The sequence below is a fragment of the Rutilus rutilus genome (genome assembly GCF_951802725.1).
Source record: "Rutilus rutilus genome assembly, chromosome: 6".
Classification (NCBI taxonomy): Eukaryota; Metazoa; Chordata; class Actinopteri; order Cypriniformes; family Leuciscidae; genus Rutilus; species Rutilus rutilus.
In genome coordinates this window covers 44,916,264-44,937,571 of record NC_140214.1, presented here as the reverse complement: position 1 = coordinate 44,937,571, position 21,308 = coordinate 44,916,264, and the positions used below count along the sequence as shown (strand labels likewise).

Sequence of the window (21,308 nt, the reverse complement as noted above, 5' to 3'; positions counted from 1 at the left end):
TTTTTCAGGGAACAGGGTTACAGTCAAGTAACCCGGAACGTTCTCTTCTCAGGCGCTGGTGTTCTCAGCGGCCCCCGTCAAAATAAAAGTCCCGCTTCCAACACATCAGCCAATCAGAAAAGTTATCGGCCGATGCCAATATTTAAAAAATGCCAAATATCGGCTGATATATAATTCTATATAACTCATAAAAGTCTGGTGTATCACAGTGATACAAAACAATCATGCAAATATTTTATATTTTATCTAAAGGTTTGATAAATTGTATACACAAAAAAAAAAATTCAGACTTTTGTTTCATATGTCAGGCTTTACAGGGATACGTTCATGTTCATGATGAGGAATCACTATAGAGTAATGTAGATAAGGATATTTTTCAGATGAGAGCAAAACATGACAAAATTTATTAAAAAACTTACAGAGCTCTTCTGGAGGTTTTGATGACTGCCGATAATCTAATGAGACACTCGTCTGATCTCTTGAATTTCTGAAGCTCGAACTCCTCCAGCTCTTCCTCTGATGTCAACAACACAAAGACTAAAGCAGACCACTGGGCAGGTGAAAGGTCACCAGATGAGAGACTTCCTTTGCTAAGGTGGGTCTGAATCTCTTTCACCAGAGTTTGGTCGTTCAGTTCATTCAGACAGTAGAACAGATTGATGGATCTCTCTGCAGGAAGATCATCTTCTAATTTCTGCTTGATGTACTGAAGAACTTCTTCCTTGTTGCTCTGGTCATTGCCGTCTTGCTGTGTCAATAGACCTCGTAAGAGTCGTCGATTGGACTGAAGTGACAGACCGAGGAGGAAGCGAAGGAAAAGGTCCAGGTGTCCATTGTCACTCTTGAGCGTCTTGTCCACTGCAGTCTTGAGAAAATCAATCATGCTTTCATTTCTGTTTTCCTGTTCTGTAGACTCATGATCAAACACACTTGTCTTGTTGATGTCTAGAAACAGATGTGCATAAAGGGCAGCAATAAACTCTTGAATGCTCAAGTGAACAAAGCAGTACATGGTACCAAGAACAATCCCTGTTTCCTCCTTAAAGATCTGGGTACACATGCCTGAGTACACTGATGCCTTATAGACGTCAATACCACAGGCTACCAGGTCTGTGTCATAGAAGACCAGGTTGCTTCTTTCCAGCTGATGAAACGCCAGTTTCCCCAGTGAAAGGATGGCGTCTATATCCCAGGAAACATCTGGTGTGTATTCTCCATCATACTTTCGGCGGCTCTGCTGGATCTGGAAGCGGAGAAAGTGTGTGTACATCTGTGTCAGAGTCTTGGGAGTGGCTTCTGTGTTTGATTCCTGCAGTGTTTTAGAGATTTCATCAGCCTCAGTGTTTTTCACATCATTATTTCTTTTCTCCTCCAGAATGTTCTGGAGAACCGTGGCTGAAATCCAGCAGAAGACTGGGATGTGGCACATGATAAAGAGACTCTTTGATTGTTTAATGTGATCTAGGATTGTGTTGGCCAGATTATCATCTGTGAATCTTTTTTTGAAGTACTCTTGCTTTTGTGCGTCACTGAATCCTCGTATCTCTGTCAGCCGGTCGATACAGTCAGGAGGAATCTTACTGGCAGCTGCTGGTCTGGTGGTGATCCAGATGAGAGCAGAAGGAAGCAGATTTCCCTTCATGAGGTTCGTTAGGAGAACATCCAGAGAGGCTGGTGACGATACATCACACCACGTCTCATTACAATCAAACTTCAGAGGAAGGCGACATTCATCCAGTCCATCAAGGATGAACAGCACTTTGAATTGATTCCTTCTTGTAAGGTTCAGTCCTTTTGTCTCTGGGAAAAATTGAGTTATAAGGTCCATCAAACTTGGTTTTTCTTTCTCCATTAAGTTCATCTCTCTGAATGGAAGAGGAAATATGAAGCTGATATCTTGATTTTCTTTTCCTTCAGCCCAGTCCAGAACAAACTTTTGCACAGAGACTGATTTCCCGATGCCAGCGACTCCTTTTGTCAGTACAGTTCGGATCTCCTCATCTTGTTCAGGAGCTTCAAACAAATGTGTGCATTCAATCTGTATCTCTTGTGCTTCATGACGCCTGGAAGCAACTTCAATCTGTCTCACCTCATGTTCAGTATTGACCAGTTCACTGCCACCCTGAGTGATATAGAGATCTGTGTAGATGTTATTCAGAAGTGTGGAGTCACCTTGCTTCGCAATTCCTTCAAACACACATTGATACTTCTTTTTTAGGCCACATTTCAGCTGAGGAATGAAGAACAGCTCATCTAAACACAGGAACAGAAAATAGATAGTTTTAGTCTTCATTTTCTCTCCTACATTTATAAGACACAATCAGACAGATGATCATGAGTCTCTTACCTTCTAGAGCATCAGCAGCTTCATCTCGCTTCATCTCTCTCAGGTAATGTAGTGTGAGATCAAGAGCTGATTCTTTGATACTGGATCTGTTCTCAATAAAGTCCTTCACAAAATGTTGTGTGTTCTCTTTTTGTAATATTTTCTTAAACTTCTCCAGTTCGTTCTTCAGAAATGTGATTATTTTGCTCTCAAGATCCTACAAACAAAAGTAAGAAAAAAAGACACAATTTAAACCAAATCTACATTTGGTCAGCACAATTTATTCAATAACTATAATATCTATAAAAAATCCAGTTAAAAGACTAACATGTTAACCAGCTGTTATTTGTAACAAATAGAAAAAAAAAATATATATATATATATATATATATATATATATAAGTGCTTCAAAGGAAAAATAGTAATCTAAAGGAATTACATTAAATTTGTTTTTTTTCAATAACATATTTGTTGTTGTAAATATTAAACATTTATAAAAATGTGTTTTCCTACCTGGAAGATTCCTAGAAGATTGTCTTTGAAATTCTCGTTGTTCCTGTGAGTCTGAACGTCTGAGTCTAATGTCTCATATTGAAGCCTGTAATCAAATAAATAAAATAAATACTGATTTTCCGGGCAAAATATCACAGAAAGAGAAAAAGCATTTGCTGTGAATACTCTGATAAATATTTGATTGGATTAATGATAAATATTGGATCTAAAATGTTTCATGATTGGAATTCACTGATACAACTTTTAAACACAGTCAATCTGTGACAAAAAAAATTAGAAACTCATGAAATACCTTTTATTAGATGATGGTATTTTCTCACTGAAGTTTGGTGGTATTCCTTCTTTAGACCGATCACTCTTCAGAGACTCAGAGCTGGACACATGTGAGCCTGATCTTACACTGATGACACAAAGAACAGAGAGAAAACACTTTACTACAGGAGATACTTTAGTCTCATTTGAAAAGGTTTAATGTTGCAAATAGTAATTAAATGCAGTATAGCTGTACATTTGTTCATTTATGACTACAGTCAGATGGATAAATATATACATGTTTAGTTTCATGATCTATTTTTCATAGTGTATTTGTGCCTCCTTGTGGCTGCCTGTGTAATTGTGTTACTGGAATGAGTTTCATAAGGTTCCCAGGAATTGAGTTTTATTGTGACTTATTGTTTAATTGAGTCAAATTCAATCACATAAACCACTGTGGGCAAATAATGCAACCCTATAATGTAATGTAAACACACAAAATACCTTTTATTAGATGATGGTGTTTTCTCACTGAAGTCTGGTAATTCTCTATCTTTAGACCGATCACTCTTCAGAGACATCTTCCTGATCTTACACTGATGACACAAAGAACAGAGAGAGAGAGAAAACACTTTAGTAAAGGAGGATCAACTGTGTCTGAAACACATCTGTGTCTTTATCTAATCCTCCACAGAAATACACACACTCACACAATTTACTGTTTTATAGTTGACCCCTCTGAGGTCGGCAAACGCGCCCCCGCGTTTTGCTGGATTTTCTTCACATTGTTGCACAATAAACTTAAATTACTCCGTCATTTATGGTCATACAGAAAAAAGAAATATGAAAAAAGAATCTGTGATATTTCTAATTTTGTATGTGTCCACTTACAATCAAATCAAAACATTGTGCTTTTGTAAAATAAAGAAAATAAACAGGGTGTGCTTTCTGCCTCTCCGCCTCGCTGAACTTTTTTTTCTTGAGCACATCTATAAACTGAAACAAAACTCAGCGAATACTATTCACACATTTATGAGCCATATACCTTTATAAACATTTAAGTGTGTACTTTTAAATGATCGGATTCACACTGAAAACAAATATTCTCTGTTTAAAGGTCCCGTATTATGCCCATTTTCACAAGATTTAAAATAAGTCTCTGATGTCCCCAGAGTGTGTATGTGAAGTTTCAGCTCAAAATACCCAACAGATAATTTTTTACAGCATGTTTAAATTGTCATTTTTTGGGGCTCAGAAAAACGCGCTGTTTTAGTGTGTGCCCTTTAAATGCAAATAAGCTGCTGCTGGGCGACCCAGGGGGCGGAGCTTCATGAGCTCGCGCTCAGTCTCTCAGGACAATTGCATCTCACGGAATGATGATAATATCAGAAACTCTCAGTAACAGTGTTCATTTCGAGTCGGACAATAATGCCTACAGAGTCAGAGTGCTGTATAGAGATGGAACAGGTATAGTTTAGTAGTTTAATTACGGTTATTATAACGTATTTGTCATCTGCTTGTATGTATCAATTATTTATTAATAGCCTACAAGTCTGCTGTTTCGGACCAGGTCCGAATGATGATCAAACATATACTGATGAGTTTAATAAAGTTTATTGTACATCACACAAAAGATGAAGCATCAGTTTTACTTCAGAAAATCACTGTAAGAGCTGAGTAAACACAGTAAGTTATAAGAAGTGCGCAAGTACATAAACGAATTTCGGTAGAGTTGAGGGAGCATTCCTGTAGGCGGAGGTTAGTCAAAAAACTGTTCTACTGACGTCATTAAAGAAGGAAGTAGAGGGATGTAGTCCAAACGGGCCGTTCGATGTAGGCGACTTCTGTTAAATAAAATATCTCGCTTGGCATTGAACTTTGAGCTTTATAATTTTACAGATATTATTTATACTCTAACAACAACATTACACACTAACTAAAGTTTGAAACATGGGATCACGAAGAACGGGACCTTTAAGTAATATGTATAAAACCAACAAGATGTCCAGCTTCTCAAACGCTTGCTCATTATTTTTAATTCGACCACGCCCACGAGTGCAAAAGTACGGTGGCCGAGAGAGCTCAACGCGCTGCAACTGAAGAAAACACATGCAAATAGAAAAACACCAGCAAATTAAGAAAACATCTTCATCAGTTTCACAACACATGTGTGCTCCATATACTCACAACACAACCAAATACAGAAACGCGCTGCAAAAGTTCACAACACAAACAAATACAAAAACGCGCTGCAAAAGTTCACAACACAAACAAATACAAAAACGCGCTGCAAATAGAACAGAACACAACGGAAATGTTTCCGGGGAACCCAATAAGTGACGGACCCGGCTGGGACGTGCTTACAGCTGTCTACTTTTATTATTATTTAATTGTTTTGCAAAACATACAGAGATGTCACGTTTATGACATACAACTTTGTATACAATATACAAAATGTATTTACAATATGTTCAATGTCATAAGAATACTAAAAAGAACAATGAACTGAAGACTAAAATAAATAAATAAAAAAAGAGAGCGAAAAAGAACATGAGGGAAAGACATTAATCTATACATCAGTTACATTGTACACATTTTGTCATGTTATGTTAAAATAAGTTTCATAAGAAATGTTAGAATGCAGCTAGGGTCCAAATATGAGATGGCAAGTTTTAAAGTTGATACACTCACACACAGATATAACGCATATTTTAAAAACTTTGTTGTATAAAATGTATATTTATTTGCAACCGTTATGTTAACAGCAATAATACTATATTTCTGGTAAGAACAGCTGTTCAGCTGATGGACGCGCGCTGCGTTGTCATGGGAACATCCCAGGTGAAAATAATGAGGAAATTACGTTGTCTTTCGTTGCTCCCTTCATCAACATTATGGCACACAAGTGCCCCGCTCCCTCCAAAGTGCCCAATTCAAGGGCTGCCGTCTGCCCTTTTAAGAGAGTAGGGCATAGGTAAAGCTCACGAGCAATAAGCACGTCCCAGCCGGGTCCGTCACTTATTGGGTTCCCCGGAAACATTTCCGTTGTGTTCTGTCCTATTTGCAGCGCGTTTCTGTATTTGTTTGTGTTGTGAACTTTTGCAGCGCGTTTCTGTATTTGGTTGTGTTGTGAACTTTTGCAGCGCGTTTCTGTATTTGGTTGTGTTGTGAGTATTTGGAGCACACATGTGTTGTGAAACTGATGAAGATGTTTTCTTAATTTGCAGGTGTTTTTTTTATTTGCATGTGTTTTCTTCAGTTGCAGCGCGTTGAGCTCTCTCGGCCACCGTACAAAAGAGATTTGACATGCAAATCGTCCACATGGAACGCGAACGCACTCGTTACCTCAAAAACAAAGCACCAAAAAACTTCACAAGTCTCTGCTTTTCGTCGAGTTTGGAAGACACGCCGTGAGCTTACATTGGATTTACCTCAGAAGAAGAAGAACGCGATTTGAAGACAAGAAAGATGTAAGGTAAGAAATTCTTAATTATTAGTTTATGTTATTGTTGCATAAACTTCACATTGCAGTTGAACTGTTGCTAGATATAAGGTGAATATTATAATATTTAGACCCGTGTTTACTTTTACTGTGTTTGTGGATATCTGCTTAATGGTAACCATAATGTTTCATATTTTGGAGCGCGCTCACCGTTTGAATGTATCATATTTTGGAGCGCGCTGTGGGTTTGAAAAGCAAAACGCACCAAACAAAGGCTTCATGGTTTTACTCTAATCTCATTTCATATCATCATAACGAATGGAAACATTTGAAGTAACATGATAATCAATATATTTTTCTCTAACATAGTTGTTACTGAAATCTTTTGGAAGATTTATAGGCTATTATTATTATTTTATGCAGCATCATTATACATTGTTGGAAACATTTGTGTGTGTATTCTGTGAATTTTAAAAAGCAATTTTAACCAGAAAAAATCTAGTCCCAAAATCGTGCAGCCCTATAGGTTTTCTTGATATCAGTATGTTCACAGGTTTTTTTTTATATATATATATATATATATATATATATATATATATATATATATATATATATATATATATATATATTTTTTTTTTTTTATAACAGGGACCAGATGCCCCACGGATGAGTCCTGCTGACTTCAACATTCACATGAGTCTCTGTACATGAACATGGTAAAGTGAAAATCAAACACCTTGGAAATGAAAGGTATGTATAATGTTTTTAGGGATGGCACAAAAGTTTCTGTCTTTGAATCATTGTTTTCAATAATGTGCTTTTTTGTCATTTGTTGTGTATCTTTGGATTATGTTGTGTTGTAAATAAATCCAAACAATCTAAAAGCCATTCTTTTTTAATTCTCCTCATTCTTTGTGCAAGGTTGCTCAGAATGATAGGGCCTGATAGCTCCTAATAGGGCCATTAGGGGAGGGTCTTTGTCTTTCTCAGGTGTGAAATCCATACATATTAATGATGTGATCACGCCTCTTCGCATAAAGCTTTCTTACAGAAAACACGTCTTACAAATTTTAAATCAATATATTGTCTTATCTGAATGAGCAGTCAGGATGATTTTCACATAGTTTTGGAGCAAATATTCTAGGCTATGTGATACAATTTTCAAAAGTCTTGTGAAGAAATAATCAGTATGGGTTTCATGGCCTTATTTCAGTGACATTTTTTTTTTTTTGTATTTTCACAAACCACGCATAAATGTCATTATCTCAAAACTACAAACTTTTACATACAAGCTGCTGATATATTATTGTAGCAGAGTTTGTGCTAAATACAGTGTAATCAGACTTTAGCCATGACAATTTCACAAGTAACAGAAATAAGCACAAATGTCAGAGCATGTCAGAACACCTCCAGGGCCAGAAAACAGCTCAGACCCCAGAGGGTTAACTACTATTTTATTTACTGGCTCACATTATTATAACGATTTCTTTAATATACATGAGTGAGATTAAATATTTAAAAAAATACTTAACTCTAATTTAAGAGAACATGTCAAGTTTTTGTTTATTGACAGAAATAGAGAGCAGAAATGTCTGTGCGACACAGTTTTGTTAGCATACTTGAATTAAACTAAGTGTATAGTTGTTTCCTAATGTCTGCCAATCATTTTATGATCTAAAAACCAAAGTCATTTATTTGGATTAATTCAGCATCTAGAAGGTTATTAACAAATTATTATCTATGATATTTTCTATGGAGCAAACAGGGATTTATAGACAATGTCGGAGTTAATTTAAGAAGTTAAAAATTGAAGTTGTGAAAAACATGTGCAAATATAGAACAATGCTTAAAGTTTTGTTATTGACAGGGAAACACAAAGTCCAGTGGAGTTTAAACTGATGAAAACAGACGCAGTCTTACCTGTGTTTCTCTGAGAGACTCATCTGAGAGAGAGAGTCCTTTCCTCTTTCCTCTGACATGAGTTTCTGAAAACACTCAATCCTTCAGCATCACCTGGAAATGACACAATTTTACACAGATGAAGAACATCTTATTTAAGACAATAATGAAGAATGCTGAGTTATCATCAACAACAGCAACATCAAAAACTATCTATAAAATAAAGTGAGTTACAGACAAATATATTGCCATGTAAAATAACCGAATGGTCTTAATCATTTCTGATTGTTTAATGAGTTTAACTGACTCTAAATATAAATTCATTGGGGAAAAGCAATTGTGTTTAAAACTTTGAGTGGGAAAATTTAACCTGATTTGTTATATTCTCTATTACAGTTTAATATCATTTTACAATCATATTTACCCAATCTTTATTAATTATTGAATCGTTTGCCATTTAATCATTACTTCAAGTTCACAGTGATTTCATTACTTTTAAATTATCCTAAAATAACTGATTGAGTAAAAGTAACCTAATTATAATAGGCATACTTTATAACTACTAATCATAATTGCTATGAACTGAAATATTCAGATTAATAATATCAGATTGTTGTTCATTGCCGTTAGGCTTCATCTGTCTGTCTACTGTAAATGTCTGCTTCAAAAATACTTTCGATTTCACATCACAAAAACAACAGCCTAAAACGGAAGAGGAAATGGGAGAAAACATTGAAAAACATGTTTGTTTTAAATAAACCTTTCTCAATAAAACTTAATGTTTTAACTTCAAAAGATTGTAATTTCTGGCAGATTCTTAAGAACAGTAGCAGAAGAACAGCCTTCTGTAACTTCACATTTAAATCTCGCTTAATATACAGTATGAAGTTCCTAATAATTACAAATGACTTTAAAGGAGAATGTATTAAAAAGGAGAATGTATTAAACTTACTTGCAGTCTTGTCCACTAAGAAGAGAATTTATAAGTATTTTAAACTATTTTTAACGCTTGTTGTCATTGTGATGAATGCATTGACACAAACGCTCGATGGATTGTGAACAGTATCCTGTTACACAGAAATGGCCGCGAGTGTTATTAGTGAGCAACAGGTTTAGGTTTCAGCAGTTTTACTTTCGTTTTCCTCTTCTTCGTGTGTTTTACAGGAGGGTTTGGAACAGCTGAACAGTTGCACACCGACACCTACTACTGTTTAAAACCTCTTAAATAGACATTTCAACAGTGCATCTGTTATATTCCCTGTTTCTGGACTATTATCTAAGATGCTGGATATTGTAAATGATTGACATCCTGAGGTTTGTATTTATTATACATTCAATCTTTTTATTTTGTATTTGGACACAAATGATTCATGATTCAAAAATAGAGCTGGATATGGCCAAAAATATCATCATAATTTGTTTGTTCACAATTTAACTCCACAGAGTAAGCTACCTTTTAATTTAGGGCCCAACATTTTTATTTTATTTTTTCCCTAAAGTTTGTTTTTTTATTATATTTTTCTGGATTCTATGTTTTATGATTTTTTTTTTATTTCTTTTTTTATATACTTTATTTTAAAGGATTTTTCAAGTAAAAACACAGAACAAACAACACTGGCTCGGACTACACACACACACACACACACAAAAATAATAAAAAATAATAATAATAAAAGGTACATAAAGGTATATTAATAAAAAGCTGCACAGCAGACTAGGTGCCCAGAAGGGATATGCAGCCTAGACCTTAGAGAAGTCTTTGGGGGCCGACTGAGCTGTTAACTTGTCCAAATACCCAAGAAATGGACCCCAAACAGCAGAAAAGTTTTCAATAGAATCAATCCTCAAAAGTCGAAGTCTTTCCATCTGTATGACAGAGATCATATCCATAATCCACATCTGGAAGGAAGGGGGTGAGGGTGACTTCCAGTTCTTAAGCACAAGTCTCTTAGCCACGACCATACCCAGCATTAAGGACTGTTTCAATGCACCTGAAAGGCAAGAGGTGCGCTGTGAGAGGCCGAAGATGGCAAGTTCAGCATCCGGTGGAAGAGGCTTATTGTAAGCCTTGGAGTACCAGTCAAAAATACTTGACCAAAATCCAGACAATAAAGGGCAAAACCAAAAAGCATGAGAAGCTGTATCCTCTGCCACCTTACACCTGTCACACATTGGTGAAACGGAGGGGAAAATTTTATGCAATTTAGCTTTGGTTTAATGTAAGCGGTGAATAACTTTGAATTGGATCAGTTGGTGTCTGCTATTGACTGAACAAGCATGCATCGTAGCCAAGCACCTGTCCCACGTGTCATCGGAGAGCTCAACTCCTAGATCTTCCTCCCAGGCCTCCTTAAATCTTACAGTAGGGGCTGAGAGACAACTTCCAAATAAAGAAACAAATTTAGAAATAAGACGTACAGAGCCAGGAGGATTGAAAAAAACATCGAAAAAGACATGTTTCTCTGGGAGGAGTTCAAAATTACAAATTTTTGACTTCACGTAATGTCTGATTTGTAAATAAGGCAAATCAAATTTCTCTCTTAACTGATTAAAAGATGCAAACCGTCCCTCAATATAAAGATCTTTAATGGAACCCAAACCTTTTTCCCTCCAGACATGATAAGTTCTATCAGACCATGGGGGTAAAAAGGACTGATTGTAACAAACTGGCGTATGAACAGAGGTCTCTGGCAGGGCCAGAACTTTTCTCACTTGATTTAAAATTGAGTCTCCCACAAGGGGGACTCAGGGGTCTGATTACCTGGTACCTCCTTCAGCCAGAACATTAAAGCCCTAATATTGGCAGCCCAATAATAATTTTTGAATACTGGCATACCCAGACCACCCAAAGATTTTTGTAGATGACTCTTAGAAATCCGGTGGGTCTTATAATTCCAAAAATAAGACAGGATTATAGAATCCAGTTCCTTAAAGAAAGCAGAGTTAAGAAAAATAGGGATATTTTGACACAGATATAGGAATCTAGGAAGAGAAACCATTTTAATTGAATTTATACGGCCAATCATAGACAAAGGTAAAATTTTCCAATTCCCTATGTTACTTTTGAGCTTAGAAAGAAACTCCACAAAATTTAACTTAAATATTAATTTGGGATCTTTGGGGATTGTCAGTCCAAGATACGTGAAATGATCCCTAACTATCTTAAATGGCATATTCTCCAAAAAACCAGGGCTGTAAGTGTCAGAGAGAGGCATAAAGTTACTCTTTGACCAATTAATGGTATATCCCGATAGTCTCCCAAAAGAAGTAATTCAATCTAAGAGAATGGGAACTGATCTCTCAGAGTTCTGCAAATATAATATTATATCGTCAGCATACAGGCTAATAAGAGCTTCCCTGCCCCCCACTTCAAGACCTGTAATATCTGTATGACGCCTTATACTTAGGGCGAGAGGCTCTATCGCAATGGCAAAAAGTGCAGGTGAGAGGGGACAACCCTGTTGCACTGAACGCTGCAAGGGAAATCTAGGCGACCTGTCTGTGTTAGTTAAAACTGAACACATTGGCCTGGCGTATATTAATCTGACCCAAGATATAAATGCCTCGCCAAACCCAAAACGCTGTAATGACGCAAACATATAAGGCCATTCGACCTGATCAAAAGCTTTCTGCGCATCCAAGGACAGGATAGCTGCCCCATTTGCTTTTGTATGATTGGCGTATATTGTGTTGAGAAGGCGACGTACATTCGAGAAAGAGAATCTGCCAGGGATAAATCCAGTCTGGTCAGGGTGAATGATAGAGGGTAGATGTTTGTTAAGCCGAATAGCTAACGCTTTAGTAATTACTTTTCTATCAAAATTCTGAAGTGCAATTGGCCTATAGCTGGCTGGGTCAGTTTCATCCTTATTTTTCTTTAGAATAAGAGAGATATTGGCTTCGTACAATGAACTAGCCAATTTTTTTTCTTTTTTAGAACAGATTATCATTCTTAGGAGGAGCGGGGCAAGGATATCACAAAATCGTTAAAAAAATTCAGCACAGAATCCATCTGGCCCAGCCGCCTTCCCATTTGGAAATGACTTCACAGCATTGATTATCTCCTCCAAAGTAAAGTCAGAATCCAAGTCGGCCCTAGCATCGTCGTCAAGCTTAGGAATTTCAAGAGAGTCGAAAAAATCCGTTAGATCAGAATGAGTGGCTATATTATCAGAAGTATAAAGTTGATTGTAAAAATCCTTAAAGCGAGCATTAATGTCCTTGGGGTTAGTTAACAGGATTCCCTCTTTAGACTTAATGCTATAAATCGACCTGGAAGCCTGAATCCTTTTGAGCTGTCGCGCCAAGAGCCTATCAGGCTTATCCCGTTTCAAAGTGTCTCTGCCTCATTTTCAAGAAAAGGTTATTTATTTGACCACCAAGAATGCCGCTGTACTCATACTTGAGCTTCATTATTTTGTTATAATCGTCAGATGATTTTGACTTCTGATATGCCAATTCAAGCATAGGAAGAATAGTTTGTATCTCTAAAAGCCGCCTATCTTTTTCCTTTTTAGAAGCAGATTCATAAGAAATGATATGCCCACGTATAACCACTTTTAAAGTCTCCCAAAGAGTAGAATCTGACACCTCCCCATTATCATTAAACTGTTTTATGATTTAATACAAATGTATCATCAAATATATTGTCTGTATATGAAGGCTATCAACAGATGGCGCTAATCTGACTTCAAAAAATGGATTTTAAAAGGCCTAGTCTCTATATTAATCTGAAAAACTGCATTAATTGAAAAAAAAATATGTTTTTTTTAATTAACCATAATTATTGCATAAATATTAATAAGTACCATCAAATCCTCCCAAAATAAAAAAATATTACTGAACAAAAATAAATTGCATTGGTTTTACTGGGGTGGAGGAAGTTTAATTTTTAGGTGTCCGGTCACTTCTGACCGAGAAGATAACATAAGGTGCAACCAAATGCAGCATGAGAGGAGGCCTATATATACTTTGGGCCCTATTTTAACGATCTGAAACGCAAGTGTCAAAGCGCAAAGCGCAAGTAACTTTGTGGGCGGGTCTCGGCGGTGTTGCTATTTTCCCGGCGGGATAAATGACTCTTGCGCCGGGCGCAAATCTAAAAGGGGTTGGTCTGAAGTAGCTTCATTATTCATAGGTGTGGTTTGGGCGTAACGTGAAATAAACCAATCAGAGCATCATCTCACATTCCCTTTAAGAGCAGACGCACTTTTTCCTTGGCGTATTGCTATTATAACGGCGGATTTGTCAGGCGCGCGTCAAGAGCGGTTCACAGCCGAGGAGACCAACGCTCTCGTCACGGCCGTAAAAGAGAGAGAAGTGACATTGGGGATGGGAGAAACACACCCAAATTAGCTTCGGTTAAACAGGCATATAATAATGTGGGTAAATGTGTAAGCTAGATGTATGCTTTTATAATAAATTATTATATTTATAATAAATTTTCTATCTATCTATCTATCTATCTATCTATCTATCTATCTATCTATCGTTTGTAATAATATGATTTGCAAAAATGAAAACTGCTGCTTCTGTGTAGATTAGAGAATCACAGTGTATGAGCGTTGTGCACTCTATACATTATGGTCAAGCATGCGCCCTTAAAATAGCATAATGAACAACGCGCAACGCGCCACTGACTTTAGACTAGTTTTTTTCTGGCCAGTGGCGCAATTGTTTTATGGAACAGTAAAATAGCACCAGAGAACGTTTGCGCCGGAACACGCCTCCTTTTTTGCGCTGAACCGCCCAGGGAGCGCAAGTTCATTCCCTAGTTTAGCGACGTGCTTCTGTGGAGGGAAAAGCGCGCTTTGCGCGGGTGCAAAATAGGAATGAAACATGCGTCGGTGTACAAAGTCAATTGCGCTGGGTGCAAGATAGGGCCCTTTGTGTGTGTGTGTGTGTGTGTGTAACAGAGGTATTTTTCTCTATGGGACTTTTATTATGACGGGTTTTTCTTTCTCCGGCGTGTCCGCGGGAGGCAATTTTTTTTTTTTTTTTTTTTGCAGGGTGGTAGGGGAAGACTCATGAATATTCATTAAGGAACTCATCCCTGATTGGCTCGCCGTGACACATCGCCTCCATGACAACAGACACATTTAAGGAGGTAAGGTCTCATTTGATATTTGATTATTTGATCAGACATATGTGATTCCTCTTATAATAACCTTTTAATGGCTTAGTATTTAACAACCAATTTAATTAATAGTGAGTTAACCCTTATGTCTCCGTTCGCTCTATTGTTGTTTAAAATTTAAAAAGGTAAAAGAAGATAATTTTTTTTTTAAAGAGGTAAAAATGTTAAATCGGTTCTTATCAAGTTTTATTTCAATGTTTTCTCGTGAAATCAAGTAAATTGACAGTAATATGCTCTCATTCATATATATATATATATATATATATATATATATATATATATATATATTAGGGGTGTAACGGTTCACAAAATTCACGGTTCGGTTCGATACGATACACTTGTGTCATGGTTCGGTTCAGTACGGTTCGGTACGTTTTTGATACAGCAAAAAGAAAGAAATGGCAGAGAAATTTCCTTGATTTATTTTTCTTTATTCTTTTTTTTATTATCATAAAGTATGATATTTTTTTACTTTGAGCAATTCTAGAGCTATAATTGACTCTTCTTAGGAGCATATAAAACAAAACAGCTCTTTGGAAAAAAAATTAATGTAATATTGTAGTAGTTATAAACAAAGGTTTATTTTAGTTAAGATTAACATTTGAGGGCAGCAACTATTCATAATGTCAAAATAAAACCGACGTTATGTTACCTGAAGGCATTATAGCCTTCTATTCCTGCCAAACTTCCATGGTTGCAGTTAGTGTTACTACAGTAAATCCATGGTGAATGTTGCTGATCTGTGGACACTGGATAGTTCATTCATGGCACAATGTTTCTTCCTGGTTTCCACGTCAGCGCTGTTTGATCCGTTAATAACGGAGAAATGTGAATGTTTCTCACTAGATCTCGCAGTGATGTTATTACTTCTGTGGTGAATTCAAATGCTTTCTTCACTGGATCTCTTATTAGCGCTTTGTGGAAACACAAAGGCCAAATCCCTTTAATCATCCATCACAATGAGTAAAACCACAGAATATAGTTCTGATGCGTAGCAAAAGATTGTTGAATTTCACAAAATAGAAAGTGGCTGTAAGACAATAGCTAAAGAATTGAAAATCCCCATTTTGACCATCAGGGCAATAATTAAGAAGTTCCAATCAACTAAAGATGTTACGAATCTGCCAGGAAGAGGACGTGTGTCTATACTGTCTTAATGCACGGCGAGGATGAAAGTTTGAGTGGCCAAAGACTCTTCAAGGATCACAGATGAAGAATTGCAGAGATTAGTTTAGTCTTGGGGTAAGAAAGCCAAAAAAAAAAAAAAAAAAAAAACCTACATCCCCACATGTTGTTTGGGAGGGTTTCAAGAAAAATCCTCCTCGCTCCTCCAGAAACAAACTCCAGCAAATTTAATTGTCAGACATGACTGGACCTTCAAACGGCACAGGGTTCTGTGGTCAGATGAGACTAAAAAAATAGCTTTTTGGCAGCAAACACACTAGATGGGTTTGGTGAACACAAGGATAACATTTAATATTCCGTTGGATCTTTAATGTTGTGGGCATATTTTTCTGCTGGAGGTCCTGGACTTCTTGTTCAGATATATGGCATCGTGGATTCTATCAAATATCAACAGATAAAAAATCAAAACCTGATGCCTTCTGCTAGAAATCTTATAATGGGCCGTGGTTGGATCTTCCATCAGGACAACGATCCAAAACAAACATCAAAATCAACACAAAAATTTGTTGCGGAGCACAAAATGAAGCTTCAGCAAAGACCGTCCCAGTCCCCTGACCGGATGAGTAGGCTGAACTGAAGAGAAGAAGCACAAACATGGATCTGGGAATCTGAAGGATCTGGAGAGATTCTGTATGGAGGAATGGTCTCTGATCTCTTGTCAGGTGTTCTCCAAACTCATCAGGCATTATAGGAGAAGACTCAGAGCTGGTATCTTGTCAAAAGGAGATTGCAAAAAGTATTTAATAAAAGGGTGCCAATAATTGTGGCCAACGTGTTTTGGAGAAAAACATTTATTTATTTTATAATGTGATTTCCCCCCCACATTCAATTCTTTTACTTAAATGAAAGGTTAGAATTTTGCAATTTTTTTGAATGAAAGATCAAAAGGATAAACGATGCAGATTTATTTTTTACAGCCAGTTTTGCTTATATTTACCAGGGGTGCCATTAATTGTGGAGGGCACTGTATATATATATGGAATGTTCGGCGTGGCACGTAAGGAACCTTGTGAACTTTTTGCAGCTGGTGAGAAAGCCAGTGATTGTTTTCAAGTGTCCATATTTTTATTTTTCCATTCAAGAGTCCATTCTGTTCTGTGTCTAGAAGTGGCGAGCATAATGGCAAGATTTATTAAAGCTTGCAACATTGAGGAGATGGAGCTGTGGGAGGTTAGATGTAGATGGATAAGAATAAAACATTTATTAACTTAAACTTAAACATAATAAACTTTTTTTTGTATTTTACATTTTGTTTTTTCTTTACAGTATTACAGCAAATGCCTAACAATACTTGCAAGGATACATTATAAATAATTATAAGTTAAAAGGATATATTAAGAGGAATATAGAGCAAACTATTATCTCTTGGTCAGGCTTTTTATTCTACTAAAGGCTCTCCCCTCTTGCCAAGGGAGACTGGGTGTTACCTCAAGTCAAAGGGCATGAACTACCCCTTCCCCCACAGCTGCTGTATACTGTTGTAGCAACAATGGGTTGTACATTAATATTAATATTAGCTCAAATGATCTATAGGGAATTTTAATAATCATGAATATGATTAATATTTTGCATATTACAGTTATATTAATTTATCGCAGCTGAACTAGATTGATATATGAATGATTACCATAACGGGTTATGGTTCGTCATTAATACATCAATCGTCTTATTTCAGCTCGAAGTTATGGGATAACTTTACTGGAATTAATTTAGCTATCAAACAATCTGTTTGTCCCGCAAACATTAAACGTAAGATTAACTTAACTCTCAAGGAAAATTATCCTTCTTACAAACACAAGAAAGAGTATCCCTTCCAGGCCTTGAAAGAAAACAACTCTCTGGGTTTGTAAGATTAGGTTACTTAAATCGTATCAAGATAAAGCATATAGCTAAGATCGAACATTTCAGTGACTTCGGAACATGGGCAATTAAAACAGAGTCAATCAAGGACATATGGAATTTAATAATTGGACTAATACATCGAACTAAGGAATATATCAAACTACACAATACACACGGATTATATGTCTATGTACATAAAATACAGTTAAACAATACAAGATAAAGCATAACAGTGAGAGAGAGAATAAAATGATCAGAATTAGAGAAAGATAGAATGACAGAAAAGGATGGGAGAAAGGATGAGAGAGAGAGAGAAGGATGCGAGATGAGATCGGAAGTGTAAGCAAAAATCTGCGATCAAAGATCGCAGTAGCCTATGGCAAACATCACAGACAGTAACCCTTGAGAGACCACAAAGAAATCACATTTAAAAGTTCAATTCAATAATCGATACTTGCATATGGTTCTCTTTGTATGAGGAAGGAAGGCAGAGTCCTGCGTGTGTCTTTAAAAGCAGCGTGAGTCGTCTGAGGGGAGGCGTGCGCGTGCTGTGTCTTCCATGCGAGCGCAGGAGGTTCAAAGAGTCTCTTTCTTTGAGGTGAAGTTGCCAGTAATGATTCAGGCTAAGTTCATTCAGCTCGTGAATGAACAGAGGCGAATTGGAAAAACAAAACTAGACTATAGAAAAGAAAATAAATAAAAGAGAAGAGAAGCAGGCCGAAGCCAGTCCGGACTTGGGTTTTCCAAAGTTTTTGGAGGAGGGAGAAGTGAGAGAGAATTGAAGGTTTGGACTTTTTATCAGTGTCCCGTGTACGCCTCCTTTTTCGTGAAGGACGAATCAGCAGCAGGAAGATTGTCTTGGTGTGTTAATGCTGCCCGACCCTCGTGTGGAATCACGAGGGGGCAAAATATGATATTATGCTCGGGGAATTAAAACGCATGGAACCATAACGTTTATCACAGTCTCTTATCAAAAATCTCCTTCGTCGTGCAAAGGGGATTAAAACAATACTAAGGACGAATATTGACAAAGATAGCAACATAGAGATACATTATTTTGGTTGAACAAAGGCACTTTGAAATTACCTTACTGTAATCCAAAAACACAGGGTCAGGATGTGAGTCCCGTGAGTTGGCGAGATTTGAGTCAAGGGACCAGGTCGACCCTTTTGCTCAACGCTCGGCTTGTTATAAATGTGTCATGTGCCAGGGAGGCCCTAGCCCGAGCGGCGCCCCCGCTGGTCAACATGCCCCAAGGGGATCGTAAACAGAATGCTCTTTGTTTACTCAAATGGGGAAACGAGCTGTATTTTGCAAATCAGGAGTCGCCAATTCAGAACATCTGGCCGGATGGACTGTCAGTATCGTTACACTGTTACAGAACTTAGGGTACCTTTAGCCACACTTCTGTTTGACACCGCTCACTCCAAAGTTCACCAACAACAACCAAGGCAGAGACAGGTAGAAAGAGAAGCCATTTTTGAAGATGACCTCCAGAAAGAGGAGCAATATTTGGCTTCACTTTGATGAGGCTGGACCCCAGAAAGCAAAGTGCAAGCTTTGCAACAATATTTTATCAGGCCAAGGAGGAACAACTTCAAATTTTAGAAGACATCTTCAGACAAAACATCCAGCTGCATTGCTTGTGCAAGTAAGGCAAGAATCTACATAATCTGCATCAGCCTCAAGTAGTAGTGCTTCTACGGCTGCTGTCTCCTCTGTTACGGCCTCTACTGCGTCCTCATCTGGCACCAGTGTCCAAAAGACGAGACAAAGTAAGATGACAAGCTTTGTGAGGACACCAATTGGCCCTGTCAAACAAAGCAAAGTGGATGAGGAGTTATCTAAAATGATTGCACTGGATTTTCAACCTTTTTCAATCGTCAGTGACACTGGATTCAGAAGATTCTAGAAGGCAATTGATCCATCATACATTTTACCGAACCGAAAGACTATATCAAACACTCTGATGCCACAGCTCTACAGCAGAATTAAAGAAGAGGTGAAGGTGAAAGTCAGCAATGCCTCTGCTGTGTGTCTGACGACTGATACCTGGATGTCACGGACAACTACACGTTTTATGGCAGTCACTTGTCATTTTATCGCTGAACATTTTACTCTTTCATCACCTCTTCTTGACTGCTTTTCATTCACTGAACGACATACTGCTGAAGAGTGGGAATCACAAACAAAGTGGTTGCTTGTGTTACTGACAATGCCAGCAACATGAAAGCAGCTTTCCGGAAAGCTGAATGGAAGCACTTGCCATGCTTTGCCCACACATTGAATCTGATTGTGAGGCAAAGCTTAAAACACATTCAAGGGATAGTGACAAAAGTCAAGAGTGTTGATGAGTTTGTCAACAGAAGCACTGTTGCAACAGAAAGACTAAAGGCAACTGTTACGTGCTTAAAGATGTTTAAATGGGATGATAACGCAACATTTATGTGAGATGTAATTGTTGCTATGTATGAAGTGGCAGAAACAACCAAGAGCAACACCGAGGTAACATTTACATTATGTTTATTTGTGAGGACAGAAGAGGTTACAGCAAAGAAAAAATACTAGAAATAGAAAAAGAAACAAAACAAGAGTGTCACCAAATTAATAAAATAATCAAAACCAAATTCCCATAACTATTAACCCAACCTCTAAACTATCTACCAAAAGAAAAATGCAGAAATAAAACCGAGTTCTTCAGCGTATGTCGACGCCTTAAATAAACTACGCTGGTTAAAATAAAAATACAATTAATGGCGGTCACTCTTCAACTAACACAGAAAACATCCTACCTACCGATGTTACAAAGGTTCTCGGATCAATCAGGCAAATGGCTTACAGATGGATGCGCTCCAACAATCAATAAAGCTGCTTACAATTGAATCAACAACACGTAGGTTTTTCTACCAAACAGAAACATATAAATGAAGTTAGAGCTTCCTACCAAGTGGTTTATTACAACACAGTGTGTTTTCCTTTGCCTATCAGCGTGCAATACAAGAATACTACACACCCCTGCATCATCATCATCACAACGACGACAACAAAACCACATCAAACAATTCATTAAAGGTTGTAAACTGGTTGTTCGGCTCGACTAGGGACACAGGTGTTGAGTGAGGTCTGATGCTGATCCCTCACTACACATCATGGTGAACAGGGCCTTTAATCTGCCAGCACGCCAGCGGATTGGTCGCGCCGATCATAACGTCAAGCACCCTGACTTCACAGGTACGATGGACAGCCAGACGATCCAATGATCGCAACCTAACAAAGGAGTTTACAAATACAGAAGAGAAAGAACAAAATACACAGGGTTCCTGCAGGTTTCAGTAAGTCAAATTTAAGACCTTTTTAAGACATTTTAAGACCAAAAAGATTGAAATTTAAGACCTACACGGCGCATAACCCAAAAAAAATTAATTAAAAGAATTCTGAAAAAAATATTTTTATTTCAATGAATTCAGTAATTGAAAAAGCATTAATTTAATTTACAGACAAAGCAATCACATTAGTAACCTTCCACACCCAACAACATGCCAAATGCCCAAAACCTTAGGCCTAAAATGAAAATAGGCTAATACAAACTTGCCCTCTAATAGAATATATTTCATCTCATATTTATTTACATTATGAAGCAGCATATTAATAGCCTAATAGAGATTGAACAGGCTAAGAGATTATTTTAGAAAATTGTAGTTTGCATAATATAC

At 37.2% G+C, this 21,308-nt stretch overlaps 2 protein-coding genes across 2 annotated transcripts in view; both read right to left on the bottom strand.

Annotated features, from left to right (window-relative positions):
• LOC311292518 (uncharacterized protein) overlaps nucleotides 1-21,308 on the bottom strand; it is a 1,083,963-nt gene that overhangs the window by 807,503 nt on the left and 255,152 nt on the right. The window lies entirely within an intron of this gene.
• Nucleotides 416-9,524, bottom strand: LOC311292538 (protein NLRC3-like; the record flags this gene model as incomplete). Its single annotated transcript, XM_084412258.1, has 7 exons — nucleotides 9,385-9,524; nucleotides 8,454-8,546; nucleotides 3,596-3,687; nucleotides 3,132-3,239; nucleotides 2,840-2,924; nucleotides 2,348-2,543; nucleotides 416-2,253 (listed from the first exon to the last, which is right to left on the bottom strand). Exons 3-7 carry the CDS (start codon nucleotides 3,670-3,672, stop codon nucleotides 416-418), a joined length of 2,304 nt encoding a protein of 767 aa, XP_084268384.1. The 5' UTR covers nucleotides 3,673-3,687; nucleotides 8,454-8,546; nucleotides 9,385-9,524.